Source organism: Leucopleurus acutus, assembly GCF_964270905.1.
Source record: "Leucopleurus acutus genome assembly, chromosome: 2".
Lineage (NCBI taxonomy): Eukaryota > Metazoa > Chordata > Mammalia > Artiodactyla > Delphinidae > Leucopleurus > Leucopleurus acutus.
Window position 1 is genome coordinate 56,297,798 of NC_139143.1, and position 27,815 is coordinate 56,325,612.

The 27,815-nt window shown below is 49.3% G+C and overlaps 1 protein-coding gene across 3 annotated transcripts in view; it reads right to left on the reverse strand.

Moving 5' to 3' along the window:
* CACNA1E (calcium voltage-gated channel subunit alpha1 E) overlaps positions 1–27,815 on the reverse strand; it is a gene marked incomplete at both ends in the record, with an annotated part of 298,648 nt that overhangs the window by 37,227 nt on the left and 233,606 nt on the right. For all 3 annotated transcript variants that reach the window (XM_082833819.1, XM_082833821.1, XM_082833820.1), the window contains 13 exons: positions 1,353–1,463; positions 2,258–2,422; positions 3,242–3,443; positions 4,269–4,406; positions 4,935–5,095; positions 7,592–7,688; positions 9,327–9,338; positions 20,425–20,531; positions 21,305–21,364; positions 22,090–22,219; positions 23,381–23,540; positions 25,582–25,895; positions 26,309–26,962. In XM_082833819.1, the coding sequence (XP_082689945.1) occupies positions 1,353–1,463; positions 2,258–2,422; positions 3,242–3,443; positions 4,269–4,406; positions 4,935–5,095; positions 7,592–7,688; positions 9,327–9,338; positions 20,425–20,531; positions 21,305–21,364; positions 22,090–22,219; positions 23,381–23,540; positions 25,582–25,895; positions 26,309–26,962 (2,311 nt within the window). The remainder of the gene's footprint in view (positions 1–1,352; positions 1,464–2,257; positions 2,423–3,241; positions 3,444–4,268; positions 4,407–4,934; positions 5,096–7,591; positions 7,689–9,326; positions 9,339–20,424; positions 20,532–21,304; positions 21,365–22,089; positions 22,220–23,380; positions 23,541–25,581; positions 25,896–26,308; positions 26,963–27,815) is intronic.

The window sequence follows — 27,815 nt, forward strand, 5'->3', positions numbered from 1 at the left end:
CCTTTTATTCTGTAATCTTCAAAGAGCGACACAATTTTTCTGACCTTCAATTTCCTCATTTAAAATAACAACAACGACGATAATGACAGCTTCTGCCATGCCTATTTCAGAGTCATTGAGAAGATCTGACAAAAACAGTATATATTAGGGCGTTCTGAAAATCTACAGTACTATATCAATGAAAAGACTTATTCGGGACTGGTGGTGCCTTTTATAGCGTGAGAATGCTTCTAGACCTTGAATGAAAATACGGGGCTGAAGGTGGGAAGGAGGCAGGCTTTGGGGCCGAATCATCTAGTTAAGCCTGTAAGCATGTATTCGGCATTCACCATAATTTGACACAGAATTGGGGACTTAAGTCACAGACGACGTCAATCCGACATGCAAATAATCAAGATGCAGGGAAAAACTTGCCCTGTTTTTACACAGGCTTCCCCCACCCCCTTCTCCTCCCGCCCAGGGCCAGACTGTATTATAATGGCATCTTTGTTGCTGGTAGTTTACTTTTCTTTATTTCTCCAAGACTCAAAAGGGAGTCAAACAACCAACAATAGAGCCACCTGCAATGGGTTCCCTTCAACTCTCCTCCCCAAACCATCAAATCAATGACTTTTCAAAGAACCACCAGGAAACCAGAAGCAATCGCCACTGTCAACACTCACAACCATCAAGCCGAGGCCAGAGTCCCTGTTCAAGCTGCCACCAGACAAACATATATTCAGATAATCAGCTGAGTTTCTCTTCTTGCAGGGAAAGCCATACTCACTCTCTCTCTTTCTCTCTCTCTCATACACACACTTTAAAGGCCATTAGCCTTTGGAAGCTTAAGTGCTAAACATTTATTTTTAGTGGCAGAAATTACTCTTCAGGTAACTAAAGGGAGGAGGATTACTAGGTAAACTCTATTATTTGCTATGTTTGAGGCTAAGCGGGACAGATATGTTCCCATTTGAGTTATAAGATTTTCAACCTTTCACCAGTAAATAAGCACTCAGGTTTATTAGTCCAGTCCTTGTTTTGCTCTTCCTGACAGATAAATCTTACTAAGTTCTAGTAAGACTCAACGACTGTCGCCCCTTGACAACTGACAGACTTTGACGAGAACAGAGCTGATAGCTAGAGGTAGGAGCTGGGGATCTGGTTCTCTTTGTCTTTTCTCCTAACACCCTCACACACCATCCTGTCTCTACGGCAGTTTTTTGAAGCAGTCGAAACAAGCCCACAATTAGGTGGGCAGGTGTGTGAACCCTTTCTGGAATAGCGGTGACCGCCCTCCCTTCCAACAAAGGCTGGCAATGTACCCAAAGAGAAGGGAAGACAAGAATGGTGCCGGGATAAATTCCATGACGTACCAAGAAGCCAAACGCAATGATCTTTAGGACACATTCCAGGGAGAACACCATGGTGAAGGCGATATTCAGGTACTTCAGGGCCAGTTCATAGGTACAGGGAGCAGAGTAGTACTGCCGGGAAGAGAAAAGAGGAAAGAATCAAACCCCTAAAGGTGAGAGGGTCCATGAGAGAGGCTGGCCATCTCGCGTCCCTGCCCTTGGGGGACATTCTGGTGTCATCTAGGGCTAGAGAGGAGAAGCACATGTCCTAGCAAAACAAAACAGAGGAAAACACAGGTCTTATTAGCAAAATGGCCAGTCTTCCTAGAGTTGAAGGTGAGAAGGGCAGAAACATTTCCTATTAAAAACCTCTTCCGACACTCTTTTAGAACCCCATGATCATCTACATCTCCTGACATCTCCACCCTTGTCTGCGTCTGATTGCCATCACCAACCTTTGCTTTCAGAGTTCCTGGACTGCTACTATATATTTCACTGCATTTTGCCCCAAAGACCCAAAGGCTGGGCTGTGGATGGAGACAAGATGAAAGAGAAATTCCACGATGTTAAAGTAGGTAACAGGGCTTCCCTGGTGGCGCAGTGGTTGAGAGTCCGCCTTGCCGATGCAGGGGACACGGGTTCGTGCCCCGGTCCGGGAAGATCCCACATGCCGCGGAGCGGCTGGGCCCGTGAGCCATGGCCGCTGAGCCTGCGTGTCCGGAGCCTGTGCTCCGCAACGGGAGAGGCCACAGCAGTGAGAGGCCCGCGTACCGCAAAAAAAAAAAAAAGAAAAGTAGGTAAGGAGGCAACAGACTGATAAGCTGGAGTGTTTTCTCAGTGTCTCGGGCACACACACAAGTGCTCTGCGAGGGGAGAGCTGCCGAGGCTCAGCCTGCCCGAGTGCCTCCCAGCCACCACCTTCTCACCTTCATCATCAGCACGACAGTGTTCAGGGCGATCATGGCCATGATGGTGTACTCAAAGGATGGAGACACCACAAAGTGCCAGACGCGGTACTGGAAGGTGTGCCTGTTCTGGGGCATGTAGCGGGTGAGTGGTTTGGCACTGATGGCGAAGTCGATGCACGCCCTCTGCAGGAGAGTCACACTGATTAGCCAAGCTCAGATTCCCTAAACCTCGCACACGGGTGAGCTCTCTGTTAGACGGTTAGAAGAAGAGGGCAGTGTGTGAGAAGAGGCTAGGGCTGGGCGAGCAGAGGTAAAAGCAGCAAAAGAAATTCTCTGGACAGAGCCACAGGTGAGATGTCACCTTAAACGAATACACAGAACTAGAAGGGTTCGGTCCCGTGCGGTAAGGACTTGATGGTTATTAATAATGCCCTTTACACAGCACAAGACTTAGATATTTGGGCAGGAAGCTCACAGTCAGAAGTAAAAATCTATCTCCCTGTGCATTCCCATAGCACTTTATTTGCATTTCTCTTATGGACTCTAACAATTTCTAGTTCAGTTCCAGGATAAAAACGATGGACCCGACAATGTGTCAGAACTACGCTTGTTACTACAAAAGCAGTAATAAGTTAGACAGGTTCCCTGCCCTTACAGCAAATATACACCATTGAGGGATGCAGGAAGGGAAGCAGACGTGTTAACGTTATAACGTTGGCACACGTCTTTCACCCCCACCTCCAGACGATGCGCCACATAAACGCAGGGGCTGCATCTTAAACACCTTACATCCCTCCCGGTTCTCTGTGTCTCATACCTGGGCTTTAAACAGAGCGGATACTCCAGAAACATTTATTTAATGACTGGCCAATGCATTTCCCCCCAATTCTCTCTCTAATTCACAACAAAATGGAGAGCATTCTGTCTTCCTCCTAACACTGCTGGTCTGAGAGTCCTTTCCAGAGCGCCCCCTGGCCCTACACTCCAGACCCCTCGTTTCACCTCGTTCTTCTCCAGGCTGCACTCCTCCATCATCTTGTCCCCTTGCTCCTGGAAGGTGATGATGATGAGAGCCACAAAGATGTTGACGAAGAAGAAAGGAAAGACCACAAAGTAGACCACGTAAAAGATGGACATCTCCATGCGGTTGCTGCGGCTCGGGCCTCGGTCTTCCTCTGTCACATCGACAGAATGCTGCAAAACTCTGGGGACAGAACGAGAGGGCACGGATGGTGGACGGCGATCTTGGAAGCTGCTGTGACTCAAGGCTTCATTAGCAGATGTACCGTCTACTGTATTTTCTTATCTGACTTTTTAAACTTGGTGGATCCTCCGTGAATTTGGGGCTCCACAACCAAGCTGGCGGACCCCCAATCCACTGCTCTTTCTAGCCCCGCTGCCATCACGCATCCAACTCCTAAACACCAGAGTGACATTACTTTATAGTTGAGGTTGTCATAAAATACCAAGAGACTCCTGAATTTCCCTTTGGCATTTTGCTGCCACCAGAAAGTGGTGTCTTGGTTACCGCCAAGTCTCTGAAAAAATAAGCCTGCAGCTACGAGCAGCATAAAAACTGCATTCTGTTGTCTTTGACATGTGAGGTATGACCACAGAAAGCATCTCTGGGTTCTGCCACCTCATCCTGAACCCTTGACCCTCATGTCCAGGGCCAACTCGGAGGATAAATCTGTCTAAGACAGTCCTCAGGGACTCTCCTACGGTGCGGAGAGCTGTTCAAAACTCATTTGTTCTGTAGGAATCAGACGGCTCTATTCAACTCCTTGATCATGGGCTGAAACACTGTGTTTCAAGTATTTCCCTGACTTCGTCAGCTCCCTCCTGATTCCCGCCTGAAGGATTTTCATTCTTCCTCTCTCCTGCCCGTCTTACCTACTCATAACCACTTACTTTCCTTGGTACAATAACAAAGGGTTAGCCTTGTTTATCTCGAATCAACTTCTCAAGGCAAACACATGGCCCTAGCCCAGCTCACAGACAAGCATGCCAAGCCAAACCCATCACTCACTGAGGCCATCCTTCCCCTGTGGAGACGGTGAAGAGGGTCAGCAGGGCCCAGATGATGTTGTCATAGTGGAATTCATGACGCTTCCATTCTCGGCCTTTCACCTCCATCTTGTTTTTCTCGTGATCTACATAGTTTCCTCTAAAACCAGAGCAGAAGTGAACCAGAACCTCTTCACTATAGCTCATGGAAGAGCAAAGAAATTCTAGGGACTCTGATAATGTACAGTAGTAATTATCAGCATTCAAATGCAAGCAAGAGAGGATTTTATTAAGGCAGTGTATTATCATGGAATAAAAATGAGATTTGGTGCCCAACAGACATGGAAGATTAAATCCTAATCCTTTCACTAGTCACTGTATAACCTTGAGCAACCTCCTTAAACTTTCTGTGCCTAGGCTTCCACACCTATAATGTGCAAATAAAACCTATCCCAAAAGGTCATTAGAAAGATTTAAAATTAAAACCTGATGCAAAATGCTATGTTCCATGTCTGACACGAAAGAGGTACTCACTCAAAATGTGGCAACTTCTTATTTTGCCTTTTTTCCCAAAAGAGGAATGGATTTAAGAAAGGGGGAAAGAAAAGACCTATCTGTAAAGGGTTGTGTGGACCTTGGCAGAACACGCTTTAGCAGAAAGTGAGTGGTATGTGCTGATGGCGCTTACATGCACTCCTTCTCTGTGTCCTTGGAACTGTCTGTGCAATAGAAGAACTTGCCCTTGAAAAGTTGAACTGCGATGACAGCAAAGATGAACATGAAGAGCTTATAGACAATTAGTATGTTGAAGACATTTTTCAAGGAGGTGACCACACAGTCGAAGACAGCCTGTGAACAGAAAAAAGAGCCCTGGTGTGTGAATCCCTGAAATGGCCTGTGTATCTGCCTACAGCTGAGTTGGACCCACACCACCACCAGCCAGCCCACTGAGAAGGTGCCCTAGGAGATATCACCCTGGGAAGAAGTGACACTCATGGGATTCGTGGTCATGACTGTAGGAACCTATAATTTAGGAGGGGAACACATGTTCTGAATCTGGAAGGAAGCTGGTCATGACTGGTCATGACTGTAGGAACCTATAATTTAGGAGGGGAACACATGTTCTGGTCATGACTGTAGGAACCTGTAATTTAGGAGGGGAACACATGTTCTGAATCTGGAAGGAAACCCAAAGCAGTAGAGACCAAGATGGTATCAGGCAGTGGAGGGAGTCCTTTGTGGAATCCTATTACGGGCACTCCACTTAGCGTGAAACAGAAATTTATTCCAGAAAAGGGATCCTTGAAATCATTTAGCCTGTTTTAGGCGTTAAATAGCTTATCCGTAACTTCATCTATTTGGGGCACATTCTTAGATTTGATTTATATACTGAATATGTATTGTTTTCTCTTAGCCTTTCTAAATAGATCAGGGAGTGATAATAAACTCTCATCTTTGTTCATTTTAATGATATTTTGTAATAAGTTCACACATTTACCCCAATTACATTCCACACTTCACGTAAATGTTCTCTAGTTTAAAGCTGGCTGTGCTGGGGATGAAGATTCAACAGGTGATGTGGGAAGGGGTAAGAGCCACCCTCTCTTAGAGATGGGAGGATCAGATGGACAGAATCAGGAACTTGCACTTCAGTTCAAGGCAGTGAATCTCCCTCTGAAGAATCCATTGTAGGCCCTAAGCCATGAATAGTTACATGGGAATTCAACACATTTCAAACCATTTTTAGGTTATTTTCTAGGTTTGTAGGTTTAGCTCACTGAAGAGTCTAGCCCCACAGTGGCGCTGCATTTGAGCAGTTGCCTCTTCACAGCGCTGGGTGAACACTGCTGGTTTAATTAGTTCAGCACTGCAGGGAATGTGAGTGACAGGCAGCCTCGTGGAATTATCAGATCCACCTACATTTCCCTCAGGTTATGGAGCTGCAGAGCAAAGAGCCAGCCCTTCCTAATTAGTTGGAATTAACCAAGGTTGGGTCGCCTTCTTCAGCCTGTTAATTAATCTCATCATCCTGTCCAAGCCCTTCTCAGGACCCCAACATAGCTCAGAGGAGGAGACCAGGGGACCTGGGCTGCAGCTAACAACATTGGTTAGGGCCCCAGGCCTCCCGGCCAAATTTTCCTGGGGGTGAGGCAGAAAGGAATGAACGTTCACAGGCACTGACCCCGGCCAGGCCCTGTGCTGGGGCCTGTCACCAGGTGGAGGGTTATAATGAGCAGCGTGTGAAAGATTTCCTGATACCGTGGGAGGTGCCTGATCCAGGAGGGAAGGCAGGGCAGTGGAGGAGGAGAGCAGGCAGTGAGGACACGTCCTTTGGAGCAGGAGTACCTCTCCTCGGGAATCCACGCAGGAGGCCAGGGCCCTGGGCTCTGAGAGGAAGCCATGTCTCAGCCAGTTAGGGGTCTTCCAAAAAGACCTTCCTGTGGTCTTAAGCCTTTGATCAACCTGGTTGGTTTAACACCTCTCTGCAGAGCCAGAGGGCTGAAAGGGAAGCAGTTGGGGTGGCGGTGGAGGGACTGGTGGGGAATATCAGAGGTGAGGCAAACCCAATGGGAAAGAGGAACTGGGGAGCAGGGGAGTCCCTTGTTCCCTCCCTGGTGGTGGCTGGCTCTCATTCACAGGAATTCAGGAAGGAAACACTTTTCTCCCATGAGGCTTCAGCTTCCATAACAGCAAGGGATCTGTGTGGGAGAGGCGGGTTCCACAAGCCAGCAACCTAAGGGCAGGAAGGCTCAGGGAAGGAGCTCAGGGTGGGTGAGCAGGTCAGAGGGCAGGAGAACCCAGATAACAGACCTATGAAGACACAGGTCCTGGCAACAGGGAGAACTTAGTTGTGTGAGCTCACTTCCCCATTTCTTCTCTGCTTGTGCCAAAAATGACTGTGTGTCCTTGGGCAAGCTATTGGCCTCTAAGATATGAAGGGTCAGGGCTAGAAGATTCTTTCTTTCTCTAGAATCATGAGGAAAGAAACCAGCCCAGGTGACTTGGTCTGACGTAGTATGTGGACCACAACACGCAGGGCTCATGCTCCTTCCATTGTGGTGTCTGACCCACCTTAATGACACAGGAGGCTCCAGGATAAAGCCACACAGGGTTCTTCCTATGACTTCCCACAGAGGGTGGGGCAAAAGTCCTTAGAGATAGATTTTTTAGGATATTGGTTATTTTCCTTTGAAACTCAGACCCTTAGTTCAAGCAGATGAAAAGAATCTCAGTCTCTGTGTGAGCAAAAAGAATATCCCCAGAAATAATTCTCCAAAAGCAGGCCACCTAGGCGTCTCTCTCTAGAGGAAGGGGAGCTGATGGGAGGAAACGGGCGAACGTTACCTTGAGCTTGGGCAGGCGCTTGATGGTCTTGAGCGGTCTCAGCACACGCAGCACCCGCAGGGACTTGATGGTCTTGATGTCCCGGCCCTTGTTGCTTCTGCAGGGGAGAAGCCCCGGGAAATCACAGGACAGGGGACAGTTAAGGTGACAGGCACACTACTACGTTAACAGCAACAGGGAGAAGGCAGAAAGAGGTGGGCAAGAGGCCTGAAATTGGGTCAGAGTAGACCCCAAACAACACTTTCTGGGAACATCTTCCAATCACTCCCCAGCATGCACACACTCATATGCACGCACACTCACGCATACCCACAAAGGGCAAGACACAGGCACACCACAGAGGCACCCGTGCACACACGTTAATCAACACTTCCTACCCCTAACAGCCGGAGCAATGCCGCTCATGACCACACTGACCAAACGGAAATGGAGGATCAATCGACTGGGGAACATGACCGTAGCCCATTGTGGCCAGGCACGGTGCCTAGCCTAGGGAGTCTTCAGTAGAAGGCTCTCAAAGAGCATGTGCTGAATTGAATAGGGAGCCATGGTTGACAGCAAGTCTCATCAGAGGACTCTGCCTAGTCCTTCCTTCAGCTCTAGGTTTGTCACCTCTGCACAGTTCATGAGTTCAGGGGAGAGCAGGCTAAGGAAGGCTGGTGGGGACATGACACCCATGCTGGGCTGGGCTGCGCTGCTGACGTCATGCAGGCTTCTAGCCAGGACTTGGGCTCACACCCCGATTATCTCTGTGCGAGTGGCTCTTCCAGCAGTCCCTTCCCATTTCCAGCCCTCTGCACCTAGCACAAGCTGCAGAGAGCCTGCAGTTGGAGGAGGCCCAAACTGCAGCCCCCGCCCACCTTTATCCTTGCCCTACAGCTGATGACCCTCCCTCTTCAGCCTCTCGGAAATGTTTGCTCCTAGTAGACAAAATACATCTTTCTATTTTTAGGAAGGAAATGAATAAATCAACCTGCATTTCTCTCTCCACCCCGCCCATCCCTTGAGATCTTTGCATTCGAGTCAAACCACTGCAATTTGTAAAACATGCAGATGGTAGAAAATGAGACTCTAAATAGTGAGCTCAGGTTCTGGTTCTTTCCTCACGTTGGCCCAGATCACCATGACATCAACTATCGGAGGAAATGGGATCCATCTAGAACATCAGATGGGAACTACAAGGCTTCTGCCTGCTTTTCACCCTGTCCTTCCTGCCATACCCATCCTCCAAATAGGGAGATCAAAGGCCATCCATTCCTTCATACAAGGCAAGGCAGGAAGACAGTTAACGGAGGGCTGACTGCCTAGAAGGTGAATTCTGAGACCCTCTTAAATGGTTACAATCCATGATGTGTAAGTTGCTTTTACTCCGTTCTAGATCTGAATATAGATAACCCCAAAGTATCACACTGATATCAATGGCCTTTTGCATCCGCGGGCTTTGTATATTTTATAAACTCTTTTACTTTAGTAGGATCGTCTATCTACCTTTCTAAAAAGGCAACATATAGGCCGAAAACATATCCAAACCAATAAGAATGATCATTTCCCAAGAAGGCTTGGTGACTCCTAGTTTCTGTTCTCTTGGATATCAATGAAAACACACCACTCACATAAACTCACCACTCCTTTCTTAGTGAGCCAGTTCCTTCCCTCTCAACCATACTTTCTCCCTCCTCCAACCCACTCCCCATATTTTTTTACTTCAAAGAAAACTGAAGAAAAAAATATTTACCCCAAGGCATTCCTATGGAGGATCCAAGCAGAAAGCAGTTAAAAAAAAAAAAAAAAAAAAGGAGGAGAGGTAATGGAGAGAAGGGAGATAGTCAGTAAATTCAGGGAGAAAAGAGAACTTTAGGACAACGGGAAATTGGAGATGCCCAGACCCTAGAGATCCCGCTTACAGCCTTGGCACTTGCAGAGTCCGCACGCTTTGTGAAGGAGAGGAAGAGCCAGCACACCATCGCTCCACACCCACCTCTCCACCCTGCAGAGGCAAAGGACCTCTTGCAAGCGTTAGGGACGCTGCCTCGAACTATATGGCATTCCCCACGTGTACTTTATTCCATGGAGCCTCGCTGAATTGGAGTTTTCTAAATGTAGTCTTTCACCTCCATTTCCTTAGTAGCCTTCAGACAAACTTCTTCTGTTTCCAGTGAATTTATAAGAAGCCAGGCTAGAGGAAAAATGCCTGATCTGGGCCAGAAACTATGTCTTGGAAAAGGAGTTTCAAGACATAGTGGCATACTTATGCTTATGAAGGAGTTCATTTGAAGCGTGAGACACGATGTCCAGGAGAGGGCTCCTCTTGACATCTCTCAAAAGCACAGATGGGCCATACCATAAAACCACCTTGAAATACAGGGGGAAGGCATTGTCTATCAAGGTCCTGATGTCACATAAAGGGATGCCTTTTGATAAATTAAATGACCACCTGTCCGTTGTGAGCTATTTACCGTGTAGCTTGCAGACAAATCATCCCAGTTCTATTGGTGACGCTTAAAAATGACAAAAATAAAGATGGAGAGCATAAACATGAAACATTTGAGATAGAAATAATAAAAGCTAACTTTCTGAATATTTATTCTCGGCCAGACTCTGTTAAGCACTTTTAGTGCAACTCTTTATTCGGACGTCCTAGTAACTTTCGGACAAAGGTATTATTATCTCCATTTCACAGATGAGATGCCGAGAAGCTGAGTGCCCAGCAGTGGCAGGGCAAGCTGGGACTTGAACCCAAGTCTATATGATGCTCAGAGCTCTTGCTCTGCACCATTAAGCTTCTGCGCCAGCAAGTTTTTGGTCCTAGGCTCTGTCAAACAGCTCACCAAATTCTAGAGCTGGAACAGATCCTTGAAATCCACTTAACTGCAAACAAAACTGCAGCCCGTGGAACGTGTGCCTTGCATAAGATCTCAGTAAGTGAGCCCCAGTGCCACGGGTGAACAGCCAGCTGCGATGAAGAAGTGCTTAAAATTCAGCCTTTGCTTCTTGGTTGACAGTTGGCTGTGAAGGGTACTTTTTTTTCCTTTCTTTTAATTTTTTTTTTACTTACCACAAACCTATGTTACACCACCATATACCACAAGCAAAGATTTCCAATGACCATTTTATTCAGTGAATGATCCCACATTCAAAATTATATTAATTTTCACTGTAAATGCCAAATGAATGGTGGTTTGAGAATTAAACCCAAGTCCTTATAAACCTTAAATCCCTCATGTGATCATCTCCAAATGCTCAGAAGGCAGAGGAAATATCTTCCCCTGAGTTATAACAGTGTCTTCTCATGCATGAGACTGGGCACGTGGTAGGTCAGCCAAACATTCCTTTATCCATTCATATAACGGCACTGATGGAGTCCTTAATAAACGTCTGGCACTATTCTAAGTACTGACTACACGGTTGTGAACAAAACAAATGAGGTCCCTTCCTAATCTAGGAGGGAAGACAGGCCTTCAATAAACAAGCAAACAAATGAAGGCATAATTGCAAGCTAAATGCTTGGCAAAGATGCAATCATTTGACTGAAAATTTTGCCAGAATAACTAAATAGGTCACCATCTTTTCCCCAGGCTACATTCACCTTTAGCAAAAGCTCAGGGAGAATCTTCCAAATCCTTGAAATGAGAGAACAAAGTGGTCCAGGCTTTCACCTTCCATTAGCCCAGGTCCTTAACACCAAGACCTTTATATCCAGCAGACTCTAAATGGGTTCATGCTCACAGATGCCCATCGTATTGAAGGAAAGTTCAATAATTTCTTCTCCTCATGCACACCCAGATAAAGGACAGAATTTGCTCTCTGCAATTAATTTTGTCCCAGGATCCTAGTAAAATGTCACACTACAGAACAAAGGGGATCTCTGATGACGCGCGCGCGCGCGTGTGTGTGTGTGTGTGTGTGTGTGTGTGTGTGTGTGTGTGTGTATGTCTCCCTTGGTTTGGGAAGTGGAATGCTTCGATGGTACACTCTGATCTTAACAGCTGATTGTGGTTGCCAAAGTACTGGGCTATTAGTCCCATTCTGACTCCTACAGAGTTGAGCCAAGGATAGTAATCAGACACAGGCCAAAAGTAAAATAAAGATTAGTCATTGCTCTGCACATCTTTCAAACAGGTCTGCAGAAGAGCTACTGAAAAGCTAGGATTTTGAGTGGCTGCAAAAAAACATGCTTGGGTTCTCGGTTTTGTTAACATACATTCAGTACGAACTTGAAAATTGTCATTTGAAATGAAAGGAATACTGGCTAACAAAGCCACAGGGTCAGGAAAAGCATCAACAACGTAGTGCCCATTAATTAAAATATAGCATAAATTTACACATGGGCTAGGCTAAACTACCTCTCCCAAATCCCTGCATACAAGAGTCATTTAAGCCATTATCCAAGTCAACAAGATTGCAAGGGAGAGGTTTTATCAAACCAGGAGAACAGACTCTTCAAATACATCAACTGCAGCATATTGTTTAAGAAAAAATTCATGAGCTTCTTACAGATCATTTAAATATAATCATTTGATAACACTTAGCTACGCTTTGCTACTAACTGTATAAGCGGAATTTTTTTACACTGCCTGGCTAATTGGCGAAATTTTATCAGGTTTAAAATTGACTCTAGAAGTTTTAGCCACAGCAATCAGAGAAGAAAAAGAAATAAAAGGAATCCAGATCAGAAAAGAAGAAGTAAAGCTGTCACTGTTTGCAGATGACATGATATTACACATAGAGAATCCTAAAGATGCTACCAGAAAACTACTAGAGCTAATCAATGAATTTGGTAAAGTAGCAGGATACAAAATTAATGCACAGAAATCTCTGGCATTCCTATACACTAATGATGAAAAATCTGAAGGAGAAATTAAGGAAACACTCCCATTTACCACTGCAACAAAAAGAATAAAATACCTAGGAATAAACCTACCTAAGGAGACAAAAGACCTGTATGCAGAAAACTATAAGACACTGATGAAAGAAATTAAAGAAGATACAAGCAGATGGAGAGATATACCACGTTCTTGGATTGGAAGAATCAACATTGTGAAAATGACTATACTACCCAAAGCAATCTACAGATTCAATACAATCCCTATCAAACTACCACTGGCATTTTTCACAGAACTAGAACAAAAAATTTCACAATTTGTATGGAAACACAAAAGAACCCGAACAGCCAAAGCAATCTTGAGAAAGAAAAATGGAGCTGGAGGAATCAGGCTCCCTGACTTCAGACTATACTACAAAGCTACAGTAATCAAGACGGTATGGTACTGGCACAAAAACAGAAATACAGATCGATGGAACAGGATAGAAAGCCCAGAGATAAACCCACGCACATATGGTCACCTTATCTTTGATAAAGCAGGCAGGAATGTACGGTGGAGAAAAGACAGCCTCTTCAATAAGTGGTGCTGGGAAAACTGGACAGTACATGTAAAAGAATGAAATTAGAACACTCCCTAACACCATACAGAAAAATAAACTCAAAATGGATTAAAGACCTAAATGTAAGGCCAAACACTATAAAACTCTTAGAGGAAAGCATAGGCAGAACACTCTATGACATAAATCACAGCAAGATCCTTTTTGACCCACCTCCTAGAGAAATGGAAATAAAAACAAAAATAAACAAATGGGACCTAATGAAACTTCAAAGCTTTTGCACAGCAAAGGAAACCATAAACAAGACCAAAAGACAACCCTCAGAACGGGAGAAAAGATCTGCAAATGAAGCAACTGACAAGGAATTAATCTCCAAAATTTACAAGCAGCTCAATACCAAGGAAACAAATAACCCAATCCAAAAATGGGCAGAAGACCTAAATAGACATTTCTCCAAAGAAGATATACAGACTGCCAACAAACACATGAAAGGATGCTCAACATCACTAATCATTAGAGAAATGCAAATCAAAACTACAATGAGGTATCATCTCACACCAGTCAGAATGGCCATGATCAAAAAAATCTAGAAACAATAAATGCTGGAGAGGGTGTGGAGAAAAGGGAACCCTCTTGCACTGTTGGTGGGAATGTAAATTGATACAGACACTACGGAGAACAGTATGGAGGTTCCTTAAAAAACTAAAAATAGGGGCTTCCCTGGTGGCGCAGTGGTTGAGGGTCCGCCTGCCGATGCAGGGGACGCGGGTTCGTCTGGGAGGATCCGGTCTGGGAGGATCCCACATGCCGTGGAGCGGCTGGGCCCGTGAGCCATGGCCGCTGAGCCTGTGCGTCCGGAGCCTGTGCTCCGCAACGGGAGAGGCCACAACAGTGAGAGGCCCGCATACCGCAAAAAAAAAAAAAAAAAAAAAAAAAAAACTACAAATAGAAGTACCATATGACTCAGCAAGCCCACTACTGGGCATAAAACCTGAGAAAACCGTAATTCAAAAAGAGTCATGCGCCACAATGTTCATTGCAGCTCTATATACAATAGTCAGGACATGGAAGCAATCTAAGTGTCCATCGACAGATGAATGCATAAAGATGATGTGGCACATATATAGAATGCAATATTACTCAGCCATAAAAAGAAACGAAATTGAGTTATTTGTAATGAGGTGGATGGACCTAGAGACTGTCATACAGAGTGAAGCAAGTCAGAAAGAGAAAAATAAACACCATATGCTGACACATATATATGGAATCTAAAAAAAAAAAAATGGTTCTGAAGAATGTAGGGGCAGGACAGGAATAAAGACACAGACCTACTAGAGAATGGACTTGAGGATATGGGGAGGGGGAAGGGTAAGCTGTGACAAAGCGAGAGAGAGGCATGGACATATATACACTACCAAACGTAAGGTAGATAGCTAGTGGGAAGCAGCGGCATAGCACAGGGAGATCAGCTCAGTGCTTTGTGACCACCTAGAGGAGTGGGATAGGGAGGGTGGGAGGGAGACAGACGCAAGAGGGAAGAGATGTGGGAACATATGTATATGTCTAACTGAATCACTTTGTTATAAAGCAGAAACTAACACACCATTGTAAAGCAATTATACTCCAATAAACATGTTAAAAAAAAATGCATGCTGGGCCTTAAAGACAAGAACAGGTAGACTGGGAACTTCTGTCTTTCTTTCAGACACTTCCTCTGTGTGGCTGCCACTACGACCTTCCTTTTTCTCTCCCAAACCCTGTTTGCAAGGCAGCTAGGGTGTAAAATGCAGCAGTGGGAATCCCAAGAGTCCATGGACATTAATCATCTTCAGTGTCCCTGCTGGGGTCCAAAGTCAGATAAAGTCACTCTTGAGGTGACTCTTAAGGCTGGAGTCTCAAGCAATGACATCCTTCTATCTGCTCACAGCTGGAAATTTCTAATTCCAGCTCAGCTGGCATCCTAAATCCACAGTTAACGGGCTACCTGACGGCTAAATTTAATTTTAATCCTTCATTCTCTTCCACAGAGCAGTGGAACGGATGAACTGTCTGGCGCAGTGGTAAATGGGTCTTCTTTGAACGGAGCAGGACTTTGTCAACCCTTTTTCCCCCTACAAGATTAATGAGTAGTCAGAGCTTCCTGTGGGAGACACCCCTCTCACTTTTAAAAGAATGGGGGCTGTCAAGAAAGAAGCCCCGAGGCAAAACTTGAGGTTTGAGGGCACTGCCTCAGACACAGGCAGACGGCAAAGGACAGGAGAAAGGGTCAGGCAGGTGTAAGGTGAAGTATCAGTTCCATTATTACCAAGCTCCGCTGAGTGTGAGCACGTACCAGCATTTCAGTTCTAAGCAGTCACTCCTTTCTCACGTATGCACACTCCCACCTTCACCAACACAAAGCCTCAAATGCAAAACCAGAACCAGAGTACCATTGCCAAGTCTAAAATTGTCTGTGCTTGTGTATCTCGTTGAATGAATTCAGAACCAGCTCTGCTGCTGTGGCTGGTTCTGAATGCGTTCAAAAGACCTTATCCATCTTAGAGACTAGGGCAGACTGTCAAGTGTCAGGAAAGTGACATACTTCAATGAAAAGAAGGTACTAAAAGCTAACGTGGGAATTCCGGTTCCTTCTGGCATCAAGAGGCGATTGACTCATGTTTTTCTTTTCTGGCTAAGGACTGAATAATGAAAGGCCAAGTGCGGCTGTGATCCAGATCCCCTGCGTGCCAGGGAGCCCTGACCTTACCTCGTGCCCTGCTATGATGGAAAACGGTAACGGGAAGCTTTGGCGTCAGCTGCCTGAGAGCCTGCATGGCTCTGACCGATGTACACAGCCGTGCTGGGGAGGAGGTGGGAGCTGAATTGCTAGTTATTTTTCTTTTCAACTGTTTGTGTTGAGAAGCCATCATAAGCTGTGAATTTACTATTTAGAATCCAACCCAGGACAGCTCACCTGGTGCTTGACTTGAGCTGGTCAAGTAACGTGTTGTAGAGCAATAGGAATGAAGAGGAGGGAGGGGCCTGGGCTGGAGTGCAGGATCACACCCTTCCCATCCTCCCCTGCGGTCCCTACTGAGGTGCTGGCCTGGCCCCGCCCACCTGCCTGCCAGAAGCCCCTCACTAAACACGGAAGACGGGAAGCCTGAGGGCCAGACTGCATCGCCATCAATGGGCAGGATCCCATAAGGTTTATGTACTCAACCTGCACAGTGGACACATGACCCCCCTACAAGGCAGCCGACTCTGGGGGGTGCCCCAAAGTGAGGGGGTGTGTCCAATGTGCAGATACCCGGAAATGCCAAGGCTGGAACCATCCCTGCTTTCCCACCCAGCAGACAGGGAAGCAGAAGTGATGGCAACAGGGTGTGAGAAAAGTGAGAAAAGCGGTTTCTGGCCTTTCAGTGGACAATAATTATCAAACAGAAGAATCCCTCTTTTTCAAATAGAAAAAGATAAAAGAGAAAGGTTTCAAAGGCCCAGTCACTCACCAGACTTTTCTTGAAACCACAGAGAGGAAAAGGCAGAGTCAGGATATTTATAGTTGGCAAACACTCCGTGTCCCCACGTGGCCCAGAAAGCAGGGTGTTGTGAGGGCAGTGGGATGAGGGAGAGCTGTAGCCAACCTCTGTCAAAACTTTGCCCCCTCTATACAGGTATTGGGCTTATGGAGGGAGACCTGAGTGTCCTTATAAATGCTTTATAATGTAAAAGTGGACTCGGCAGAACAGGAAGGGTGCAATACAGGTATCCTTCCATTTATTTTCTTATCCCTTGCTATGCCCACGCTCAGAAAATAAACCCCCTTCCCCTCCTCCTCAAAAGTCAATACAGTGCCCACATGGAATCTGTCGAGTTTACATTATAAAGAATCCCTTCACTTCACATATGCAGCTATAAAGAGGAGAGATCCCCTTCCAGCCAATACAAAACAGCATACATGCTCCTAGAAAATATACATGATGGCAGGGGCAGACCGCTGCAGCAGGAGGGCTCAGCTTTCTCTGAGAATTCAGCTAGAGGCCATTTTCTCCCCTTGGTTGGGGTCTTACTCCTGGGACGTTGGCTGGGTCCTCAGAAGGCTCTGGCCGCCAGTGGTGGAAGAGATACCAAGTCACTTCTGATTTCTGAGGAGCTACGGAAAGGTATTACCATGACAATCGCCATCAGTTCTGCTCAAATTGAGCAATAACGTTTGCAGAAGCCTCAGTAAAACAAGGTTCAATTTCAAGGAGAGAGAGAGAGATAGAGCAGGAGTAAGGTTATGTGAATGGTGGACATTCTTAGGGGCAAAAATATGGGATATGACAATGAAAGTTTTATCCACAGGGAGGGAGGTCCTTGACAGGCCTACAGAAAAACTCACACGTGGTTCTCTTGGCCTGAGCCCCTGACCACAGCCCCGCAGGGGGACGTAGGCCTTATTCCGATGTCAACCCGTTTCAGGTCAGGCCCTTGCTTTGCTGTCAGGGGAAACCCTGGCTAACCCTACCAAAGTGACAGGAGAGCTGAATTCTCTGTGCCCTTAATGAGGAAAGAGGGAGAACAGAGTTAGAAGGCATGAGCATACGAGCAAGAGAAAGCATTACCTGGACCTCAGCAAACGTGACGAAGGCCAGAGGAGGGGGTGTGTGAGCCTGTCCCATAAGCAGGAGAAAGGGGAGAGGACATGGGCATGGCAAGCTTAGAAGGATGCTAACAAAAGAGAGAGTGTGCACGGAGAAGGATGAGCAAGTACCATTTACATTTTGGAGAGAAATGAATAAAAAGTTCAAGAAGTGAAATCACTAAAAGCAAGCAATGGGGCTTCCCAGGTGGCGCAGTGGTTGAGAGGCCGCCTGCCGACGCAGGGGACGCGGGTTCGTGCCCCGGTCCGGGAGGATCCCGCGTGCCGCGGAGCGGCTGGGCCCGTGAGCCATGGCCGCTGAGCCTGCGCGTCCGGAGCCTGTGCTCCGCAGCGGGAGGGGCCGCAACAGTGAGAGGCCCGCGTACCGCAAAAACCAAACAAACAAAAAAGCAAGCAATGGATCATAACGCTCAATCCATCACAATACACGTGGACCCCAGAACCAGGGGATCTCTGGGGTACCCTGCACTGTACCTGGTCTGAGGACCAACAGAGAGGCTTCAGCTCCGGGGCTGTTAAGGCTTCCCCCGCCACAAACACCAAAGCTACCACTGCCACGTTTCAAAGGGCACAAAGAAAGAACAAGACAGATGACAACCCTCCAGCCCGTCGTCACTGCTCTGGATCTGAGGAGACACAGCTGGACTGTGGACATGTGGCAGGCGTGCAGAGGCTTCCCTTAACACACACCTCCTTCCCACTGGCACCAACACAGGCCAGGTGTGTGTGCACAACAACCAAGTCTTGGAAACCAGCCTGTGTTCAACTTTTTGTGTACGTTATGTCTCAACACACATTTTACTCCATATTCGGACTTCATGACATGATGGAGAATGGAAGCATAAGGAAGGGAATTCACGTTTACTGATCGCTCACACTCGGTAAGGCTCTGGGCTAAGCCCTTGACACACAGTATTTTGTCTCCGTGTCAGAGATGAGAAACGGAGGTTAAGAGGGTTAATACTTTGCTATGTTGCTCTAGGCCATGAAACTGGTAAGTGGAGGAGCTGGGCCTTCCTGACTCCACAGCCCACCCCCTTCCTCCCACTCTGCCCTGTGACCGCAATGAACTCCGTTCTTTCCCAAGAGGACGTGGCTCCTTTCCTATATGCTCCTCTCTCCTTGTCCTTTATTTCTTCAAAGAGAGACAACGTATTTTACTGAGATCAAAGTAAGGGAGGAGAACAATATGGTGAACAATGTACACAAATGAGTTGGAAAAATGAAAAGGGAACTTGACTTTAAAAACTCAGGGGTAAGATTTACCTCTAACATGAAAAGGGGGACCTCCTTAGGAGGAAGGCAGACTTTGGTGCTTCTCCCCTTGAAGGAGGAGGAAGAGGAGCTGGGAGCCCCCTTATTAGAGCCAGGGTTGCCTTTATTTTTATCTTGCTATGAGAGTCCACACAGGGACCAGATGCTTGGAAAAAATGTCATACTTTTGTGAAATCTCCTTGGGAACAACAGTTCAGAAACGTCTGATAGGAGGTTTCCTTGTGAGGGGCACAGGTGACTCCATGTGACTCTAATGGGGTAAATACACTGGTGCACATAAGGACAAAGGACACTGGAATTGTCCTGACTGCCAGCTCAGGGTCACAAGTCACATTCAGCCTGGTTCTCCTTTGGAGGGTCCCCCATAGCTGGGGCAGCAATGGACACAGTCTACTTCCAGGTTCTGGGAGGTCTCAAATTCTTAGCACGCTGGGGACCTTTCATCTCTCCTCCCACTCCTGGCCACCTGAGGAACATTCCTTCTTAACTCTTACCCCATTTCTTTCTCTGCCAGATGGATAGGGACGGAAGCTGACAGTGTCTGGGGAGAAGGTGGGACAGGTGATCCCTATCTGACCACTTGGGTCTGGGAAGGTCAAGCCTACGGAGGTGTTTTGCTCCTTCCCTTTTGTAGCTGTCATCCGTGACAGAAGCTCCCAAGTGCTCTCCTTGTGCCCCATCACACAGTGTAGCTCGTCTTGCCTAGAACACCTGGCTTTCTCTGGTACTCAGAAGGCTGGAGGGCATTCTATTGTGCCATCCGGCAAAGGGTGAAGCTGCTCCGCCAGTGGAACAGGGTACGGACAGAGCCCAGAAGGCTGTCATTCATCTTCTGGGGCCCTCTACCCACTAGCTCAGGGAAAACGCTCTGACAATATGTCTACTTCCCAGCTACACCCTGGAGGGCTAGGAAAGCCCTTCCCTGGATCAGTGTTCAGAAGAAAAAAAATCCCCCTAACGTAATGAACATGGTTAGTCACCTGAATGGTTTAAGACTGTTTTCCTAAGTGTGTTACCAAGGAAAGTTGGGAAAGTCTTTCCTTCTGGAGCACATCATATTAACACGCTTCTTATGTCCTTGGGATAGCTCTGGGGTACTTCTGCTTATAAGCAGAGAATCTCCCCACACCCAGGACTCTGTGATTCCCCAACTCAGCTCTACCCGCTGCATTTTTCTTTCAAGCTGATCCTTTGTTTGACAGAATCAAAAAATGAAAGGGTACCTCGGCTGTCCCTGGGTCCCGTGCTGAGCCCATGGGGGCACACAGGTGAGTGCCTGCCCAGGCTCACTCATCTCGAAGGGAGGAATGCCAAGGCCTTTGGCTTCTCCCTAGAGACTCGCTCTGCTCCTCCTTCACCAGTCCCACGACTCAGGGCGTGGGAGCTGAGGCTGTAAGGCCCTCAGGGGCCCTGTCGAGGGGTAACTGGGAAGCAGACTCCCAGGGCAGCGTTCATGGGCACCACTGAGTGAACTGGCCCTGGAGAAGCCCTCAAATCAGCCGTCTCAGAAAGGAAGGAGGGAAGGGAATTGAACGAGAAAAAAAGAGTTACTTACGCCAGAGCAAAGGCCACCAATGCACCAACCACTACCACAAAGTCGAGGATGTTCCACAGGTCTCGGAAGTAGGACCCGTCCTGCAGGATCAAGCCCTGGTCTATCATCTGCAGGAGGAGGATGTGAACAGCCACCAATGAGCCCGGGAGGTGCCGGTCATACGTGCCCTGAGCTCTGGGCTCCCCATGGCAATGTCCCCACTGCCACTGCCTCTAAAAAGCAACCCACACGGGGACCCAAGAAGCAGGAGGACAGGTCCCGCAGGCTCTGTCCACCTAACTGTGAGGCCCAAGGCCCTTCTCATAGCCACCAGGGTTCACTTAGACTCCCTGGCTCCTCGAAAGCCGCCCCATCCCTCCTTACGTTAGTGGCCCAGAGCCCCGGGCATCGCCACATACGCACAGACGAGAAAAATCTCAGATGGGTGAGACTGGGAATAAGATGGTAACGTGGGGGTGTTCTAGTGGCAGGGAAGAGAGTGGAGGGCAGTGAGTAACGGTTGGGACTAAATGAGGCCAGGAAGACATCTCTACCTAACCCCCTGCCTTGGCAGGTACCCCGGCTCAAACCAGGAAGCATGTTGGGGAGGTGAGAACAGTCCCCACGCCTGGAGCACCTCTCCTGCCTGCCTGAGAGGGGGCCCGCCTTTTCCCCAGGCCATGCCCACAGGTCTGCACCAGTCTAAACGGATCCCCACAGTCACGTCCTGCCACGACAGACCTCACTGGGATCTGAGGCTGGAGGAGGGGTCGGCAGAGGCGCCGCTGAGACTCTGACATTGATCAGGAGGTGACAGTCCTGGGGAAGGGCACCAGACTAGAGAGGCAGACAGGTGGCCCATCCAAGCCCCAGAGCCCAGGTTTGCTCTAGAGGCTCTTACCTTTATAACCATCTCAAAGGTGAAGACGCCAGTGAAAACATAGTCAAAATACCTCAGCACCTGTAAGACACATAAGGTAGAGACCACCAGGCTACACACACCCCTCAACACAGGCTCTCCTGCACGCCCACCCCAAGCCCCGCTCACTTCTACCTTGGAACAGAAGCTCGGAGTTGTAACTGCTAATCAGACGCAGGGAAGAGAGGAGCCGTGGATACTGCTGGGGCCCCATTACCGCTGGCCAGTCCTTGGCCCTTCCCTCCCCTGTGGTCAGAACTTAATGTCTTGGGTCCGAACTGCCCCCCAGGTCTCTCCCTCCCTGGGACCCTTGTCCGTTCCAATCCTCCCCATCCCCTTGACCCCTCCTGACATCCACCCTGGCCCTCCAGGAGGTGCCTCAGCTCCCTGGGAGGAGCTGCAGCGCCCTGATGTCACCCACATCACCCATGCCCCTAGGTCAGACCCGACATCCAACCCATGGGTGACTGCAGACCCCCTTTCAAGGCCATGGCTGGCTCTGGGTATAAGGCCCACTGCTGAACGTAAAGGTAAGCAGTGTGGTTAGGGTTAGGGTTAGGGTTAGGGTTAGGGTTAGGGCTGCGGGTGGGGACAGGCCTGGAAGCGGTTCACGCTTTGCCTTGAGGACTGGGACCAGGCAATCTCTCAAGCCTCTCTCATTCTCCAGGAACCTTCCTTAGCTCATCTCTAATGTTAGGATGGGAGGGGCTGCGATGAGGCGGTACCAGGGTACTACGGGGGCTGGCAGTCAGCCCCCGCGCACCTACTTTGTTGCGCTCTGAGTTGGTCAGGACGGGGTCCTCGGCCGCCAGGGCGATGCTGCTGGCTGCGATCACCAGGAGGATGCACATCTCAAAGTAGCGCAGGTTCACGATGTAGTGGCAGGCCCTGCGGATCCTGTGGGCGGCGGATGAGCCCGCTGAGCCGGCCCCCCTTCCCTCCCATCCCCATCTTTCCTCCCCACCCCCACGCACATCAGCCTCTTCCAGACAGCCAGGCCCTGGCCAGAGGAAGCCAGGGGGAGAGCCATTTAATTTCTCTTGATTTAAAGTGCTGGTGGGGGGAAGGTAATCAGATTGGTTAGAGGCTGCAGTACGCAAGCCAAGATACGTTATCTGCAAGCACATCTGAGCTGGGGGGAGCCGCGGCCAGCACCAGATGACACACGCGCGCGTGGCTACAAGGTACCTTCCACTGGGTCTCAATGTCTACTCCCCAACTGTACAGAAACTGGGGCGCAGCAAGGAACTCCTAAGAACCAATAAACGTAAAAGCAGACCTTGATCCTAAGATTCCCGATGGAAGCAGCAACAGGCTTCCCTGAGCCTCAGGTATCCTGATTAAAGTGACTATTCTATAGACAGCATCCTGGCCTCGGCTGGCCTGACATCTCTTAGCCCCGGTTCCTTCCTTCCCAGGGCTGTGCCTGAATACTGCCCACACGGTCACTGAAAGCCTTCTCACCTTCCTAGACTCAGAAGCTGGTCTATGTGTACATCTTGCTCATTTCCAGGGTGGAAGGCAGCCTCTCTTTCAAAATTCCATCTTTCCTAAAGCTAACCTTCCAGATTCTTCCTCGCCAACCCCATCTCATGCCCTGCCTCTGCTCTGAGGGACACACCCACTTCAAAATTCACACGGAGGGCAGCCAACGGAAGATCTAGTTATCCAAGCCTCCCTGTTCTCAGCTCTGTCCACCTCTGGAATATTTGGTGACACATCCCAAGTAGATTTCCTTCCTTCTCACCACGCCCCACCCCCCCCAACCTGCTAACCAAAGAGTAGGTGAAGGGTCCTTCCCTCGTGACATTTCTCATTCTGTACTGTCTTAAATTACTCTTTAGACTATGGGCACAGAGTTCCGAGGCTGTTCATTAATTCCATGACTGGCCTCAACTAGTGAGCACCCTGGAGTCTTCAGATGTCTGGCCACATTCCACCAGGAAGGCTCAGGAGGAAGACTGGACCCCCATCCCTCCTTCTCATCACCCCGCCCCGGCTCAAACCTGGGCTGTTTACTCCGGCACCAAAGGGAGGTGGCAATGGAGGGTGTCTTACGGGTTGGTGGTGCTGAAGATGAACATTGAGCTGTGAGGCACCATGGCTTTGCCCGTCTCACGCTTCTCCTTCTTCTGCTGCTTCTTCTCCACTTCCTCCTCATCCTCTTTGACCTCTGCCTCTTTCAAGGGACTGGCTTCTCCATCAGTCTTGCTGCTGACTGCAAGAGGAACGTGTTGAAATCTTCAGAAACCTTGCTACGTGCAGAACGGTGCCCTTCATTTTCCACTGGGGATGGGATGGAGGGGACGGGAGAGGCAGCTAGGGATGTGCCTGGCAAGGTGCCTGAAAACATCGGGGTGTTTGCTAGATTATACTGAGTTAAGCCCTGCTCTCTTCCCAGCCTTACCCCTGCCCTGATTTCAGGTGGTATAGCCCTTTTTTTGCCATATAAATGATAATCATGTTTCCCTGGGTAAAACAGAATGGTTGTTTCTGTTGTAAAGTTTACAAAGTTTATTTATATCTACAATCTGAACTCTTTGTATATATTCACTTATGGCATTTTTCACATCACTACACCCTGGACGGCATATATTATTATTCCCCTCTACAGATGGGAAAACTGAAGTTCAGGGAATTCAAGGACCTATCCTAAGGTCATACAGCTGGTATGGGTTCCCAATTCAAAATTCTATCTCCTTTCAAAGACATCACACTGCAGTGGAAGACTTTAAGAAGATATTACTCTGTTTGTGGCAGCCTTTCTGGCTGTGCTTTTTCCCGTCATGATTAATGTAGAAACAAGAATGCAATATTCACGCGAAGATGGGTCCATGACTTTATCCCAGGATTGAGAGGATGAAGAAGCAGAGACAGAGTGGGGCTGCTGGACCACTACCCTCTGTTTCCTTACGCAAGTCCCAGAGTGGGGTGAGTGGCAGAGAGGATGAGGCTATCAGAGTGGGGCAAAGGAACCTCTCCCACGTTCCCATTCACTGAATGCTTCTGCCCTGGTACCTTGTGTAAGTAGCAAACCTCTGAGGTCCTGACCCCTTCCAGGTCCTTCCAAAAGGTAAGTCATCCAAAGTGTCCAAAAACCCTCTGATGACACGCTCTTACCTACGACCAAGGACAGGGACTAGCCCCAGAAAGAGAACAGAGGGGGGTCAAACTTTCTTAATGTTGTGTCTCATAAAGGAGGGCCCCCAAAGCTTCATTATTAGAACATAAAATTAAATAAGACAGAAAAAAAGGTTGTGAGTCTGAGATCCTGAGACATGCCCACCCAAGTCAACCCCCAGGGGCACCGGATATGCGAGATTTCACTTTTTAAAGTAGTACTGGCACTCTGAAGAACACTTTGAGACATTTTCTTCACTTTGAGAAGGTGAAGAAACAGAGACAGAAGTGGGAGAGAGAAAAACAGGGAGAGAGGACTGTTCTGTGAAAAGAGAAAAATATGGGGAAAGAAAGAGAGGAAAGAAAGCAAGAGTGGAATCCTGTGGTCACGATTCAGTGATGATAAGGTGGATGGTGGGATTAATGCAGAGATGGGTGGGGTGTCAGGGCAGGGATGGGTGTGGGTTAAGTGCTTTTGGGTTGTTTCCCTTTAAGGTCTCACAGGTGAACATCCATTGCCTTTAGGAACTATAAGAGAAAGTGTGACTAAGAGCTCCTAGGAGAAGAAGAGTAGATAAGAGTAAGAGATTCATAAAATGTTAGCACAGGGAAAGATCTCAGAGGTCATCCGGTTCGATGCCCTCACTTCACAGATGATAAACTGAGGCCTCGAGAGACACAGGGTTTAGGAGGCTACACACTGCGCACAGCCAGTGCCGGCCCCAGCCCACCTGCCATCTTCTGTTCCAGCAACGGTCCCCAAACTGTCAAGTGGCAGAGCACCTGGGGGGTCCCAGAGAATGCCATCAGATATTCATACAATAAATCAAATAGCTGAATATAAAAATGGGTAAGAAATCACGTGTGATCTCTCTGAAGACTCTAGGATGCTCACAGGGGCCAAAGGCCTAAGGACATTTTATGGGCAAAACTTAAGATTGAGAAAATTCTAACTTATTTTTCTTGCAAACTGGGAAAAAAACCTGCTGCTGTTTTTTTTTTTACATGTTGAAGAGTGAGTTCATCCCTCTGGTGGGGTTTTCCACGCAGCTCTCCAGGGATGATTCCAGAGCCAAGACTCCCCCAGCCCCGGGCACGATGAGCAGTGGGGGTGAAGGGGACAGGAACTGTGTTCTCACTGTGCACCACGGTCGAGTCCACCAAGGGGTCCACGTCAGGGATGGCGACGGTGACGCTGGTGCTCTCGGGGGCAGCCCTGTCCGTGTTGGCCGTGGTGCAGGAGAGGTCGGGCTCACTCTGGCTGATGACCCGGCCCATGTCCAGCTGCACGCCCCCCAGCAGGGCTTGCTCACTGCTGCCCTCCGGCTCCTGTTCCGTCAGCGCTGCATCCTTCTCCGCTTGCAGCTCTGGTTGGGGCAGGGCGAGGGGTGTGTTGGCCTCGTCGAGGGCTCCTGCCAGCCCGGAGCGTCTGTGCACCATCAGACTATTGGTCCTGTGAAGAGAGAGGGGGACACAGGTGGTGCTCAGATCGAGAAGCTGTTCCGAAACGTCTGATACGCCTGACGAGAAGCAGAAGTGCGGGGAGCCAAAGCGGCCCTGCTGGAGAGCACGTGGCATCCGGTGCCTCCCACCCCACCCAGCCAGGCAGAGGAGCTAAGGTCCACGGGCAGTATCCGCTGCCTTTACTCCTATCCATTCATCCACTACCCACTCCCAACAGGAGACGCCCTGGTGTTCAAGGGGTGGACGCCATCGCTGTCATATTTACACACGCCTCGTAAAAGGTGCATTAGCATCACCTCCATTTTACTACAGGGGAAACCGAGGCTTGGAAGGGCTCACGCTGAAGAACCCCTAACTCCAGCCACGCTACGTGCCTCGGGCATGCTCCTGCGTCTCATTTACCTCCTTAAGTCCTGGGATCGCTCTTCCTCCTGGATTGTGGGCTCCTTGCCCCCGTGGCTGTCCCTGGGCTCGAGGTCCCTCTCCCCCTCACTGGGCACAGCTTCATCCAGACTCCGCTCCTGGCTGGCAGACCTGCTCCTGGAAGCGGAGGAGGACTCCTTGCCCTCCGTCCTGACGCGGCGGTGCCGGCTGCGCCGCTGGCTCTGCCTGTGCCTGGCCCGGTCCTCGAAGGCCACCACGGTCTCCCCGCCCCCGGCCTCCTGCTGGGTCGGGTCACAGTTCCCATGACAGGGCCTGGCCAGCCAGGGCGGCTCCCGTTTGCCCAGGGACACGGGGCTCCTCTGGTTGTCCAGGGCACTCGACAGGTCCCCTCCGTCCCCCTGGAGGGACCCCCCGCAGCTGATGCGCTCCTCCTCACACTTCTCCAGACCCAGGCCCAGGGCCGGCCCCTCGATGGGCCTGGGTCTCCGGTAGAGGCTGGGGTGGGCATTGAGTGGGTGGAGGGAGCTCAGGGGGTTGAGGGGGTTGAGGGGGTTCATGGGTGGGGCCTCCTCCTTGTTGAGGGCCTCCTGGCTGGGCATCTGCATGTGCCTTCTCAGCTGGCTGGTGCGCTGCTCCCACACCGACATGTGGTGTCGGCGCCTTCGCTCCCTCCTGGCAAAGGGGAGAGGGCGAGGGCTTGGTCAGAGCTGACGGCTAAGGGCCAGGGAGGGCGGCCACGGGGCAGAGGCCAGCCCTCGGTGGCCGTGGGATGGGGGGACACACAGTGCAGGGAGCGAACGGGAGAGCCCAGGACCTGCAGACAGGGTGCACAGAAAGACGCGAGGGGCCGAGGGGGTGGTGGGACCACTGTCCCCCGGTCCGTGGGGCTTCCCGCTCTAATCACTGCTCCGCAGGAGCTGAGAGGGGTGGGGTCAGCCCAGGCTTGAGTCCCGGTCCCCAGGACAGTAGTACGAAGGCTTACCAGATGTCCGCTCCCCCAGCTCCCCTCTGCTTTCAGGGCAGCAGCCTGTACCTGCTCTGTGCCCACCAATGGCCCTTAGTTCAAGGTGAGAGGCCTTTCTTCCTCCTCCTCTCCCTCTCCTTTCCCTTTCTGAGGACAGCCTGGGAGAGCCAGGGCTGAGAAATACAATGGGCAGGTACTATCCAAGGGTGACGGATGACAGTGGCGAGCAGACCCATGTTATAAAAGGTCTTGGCATCACTCTTGCAGTGATGCAGTGGGGTCTCTTCCACAACCACTAATGAAATCCACGGGACTCTATGTCCAGGGACCACCAGCAACTCATACTCAAAACAACCGCTGAACAGTCCAGCTCAGGGGCCTCGCTGAGCACTCACATGGCAGCGGGAACACACAAACGTGACACAGAGAGTGGGCTCCCACAGGAGGGGGGTGGGGTGGACGCCTATGCCCACACTCACACACACCTGCGGGCGCACGCCTAGAGCCCGTGCAGGGGATGCTCACATGTGCCCACACGCATCCTCACTGGGGCCCACACGT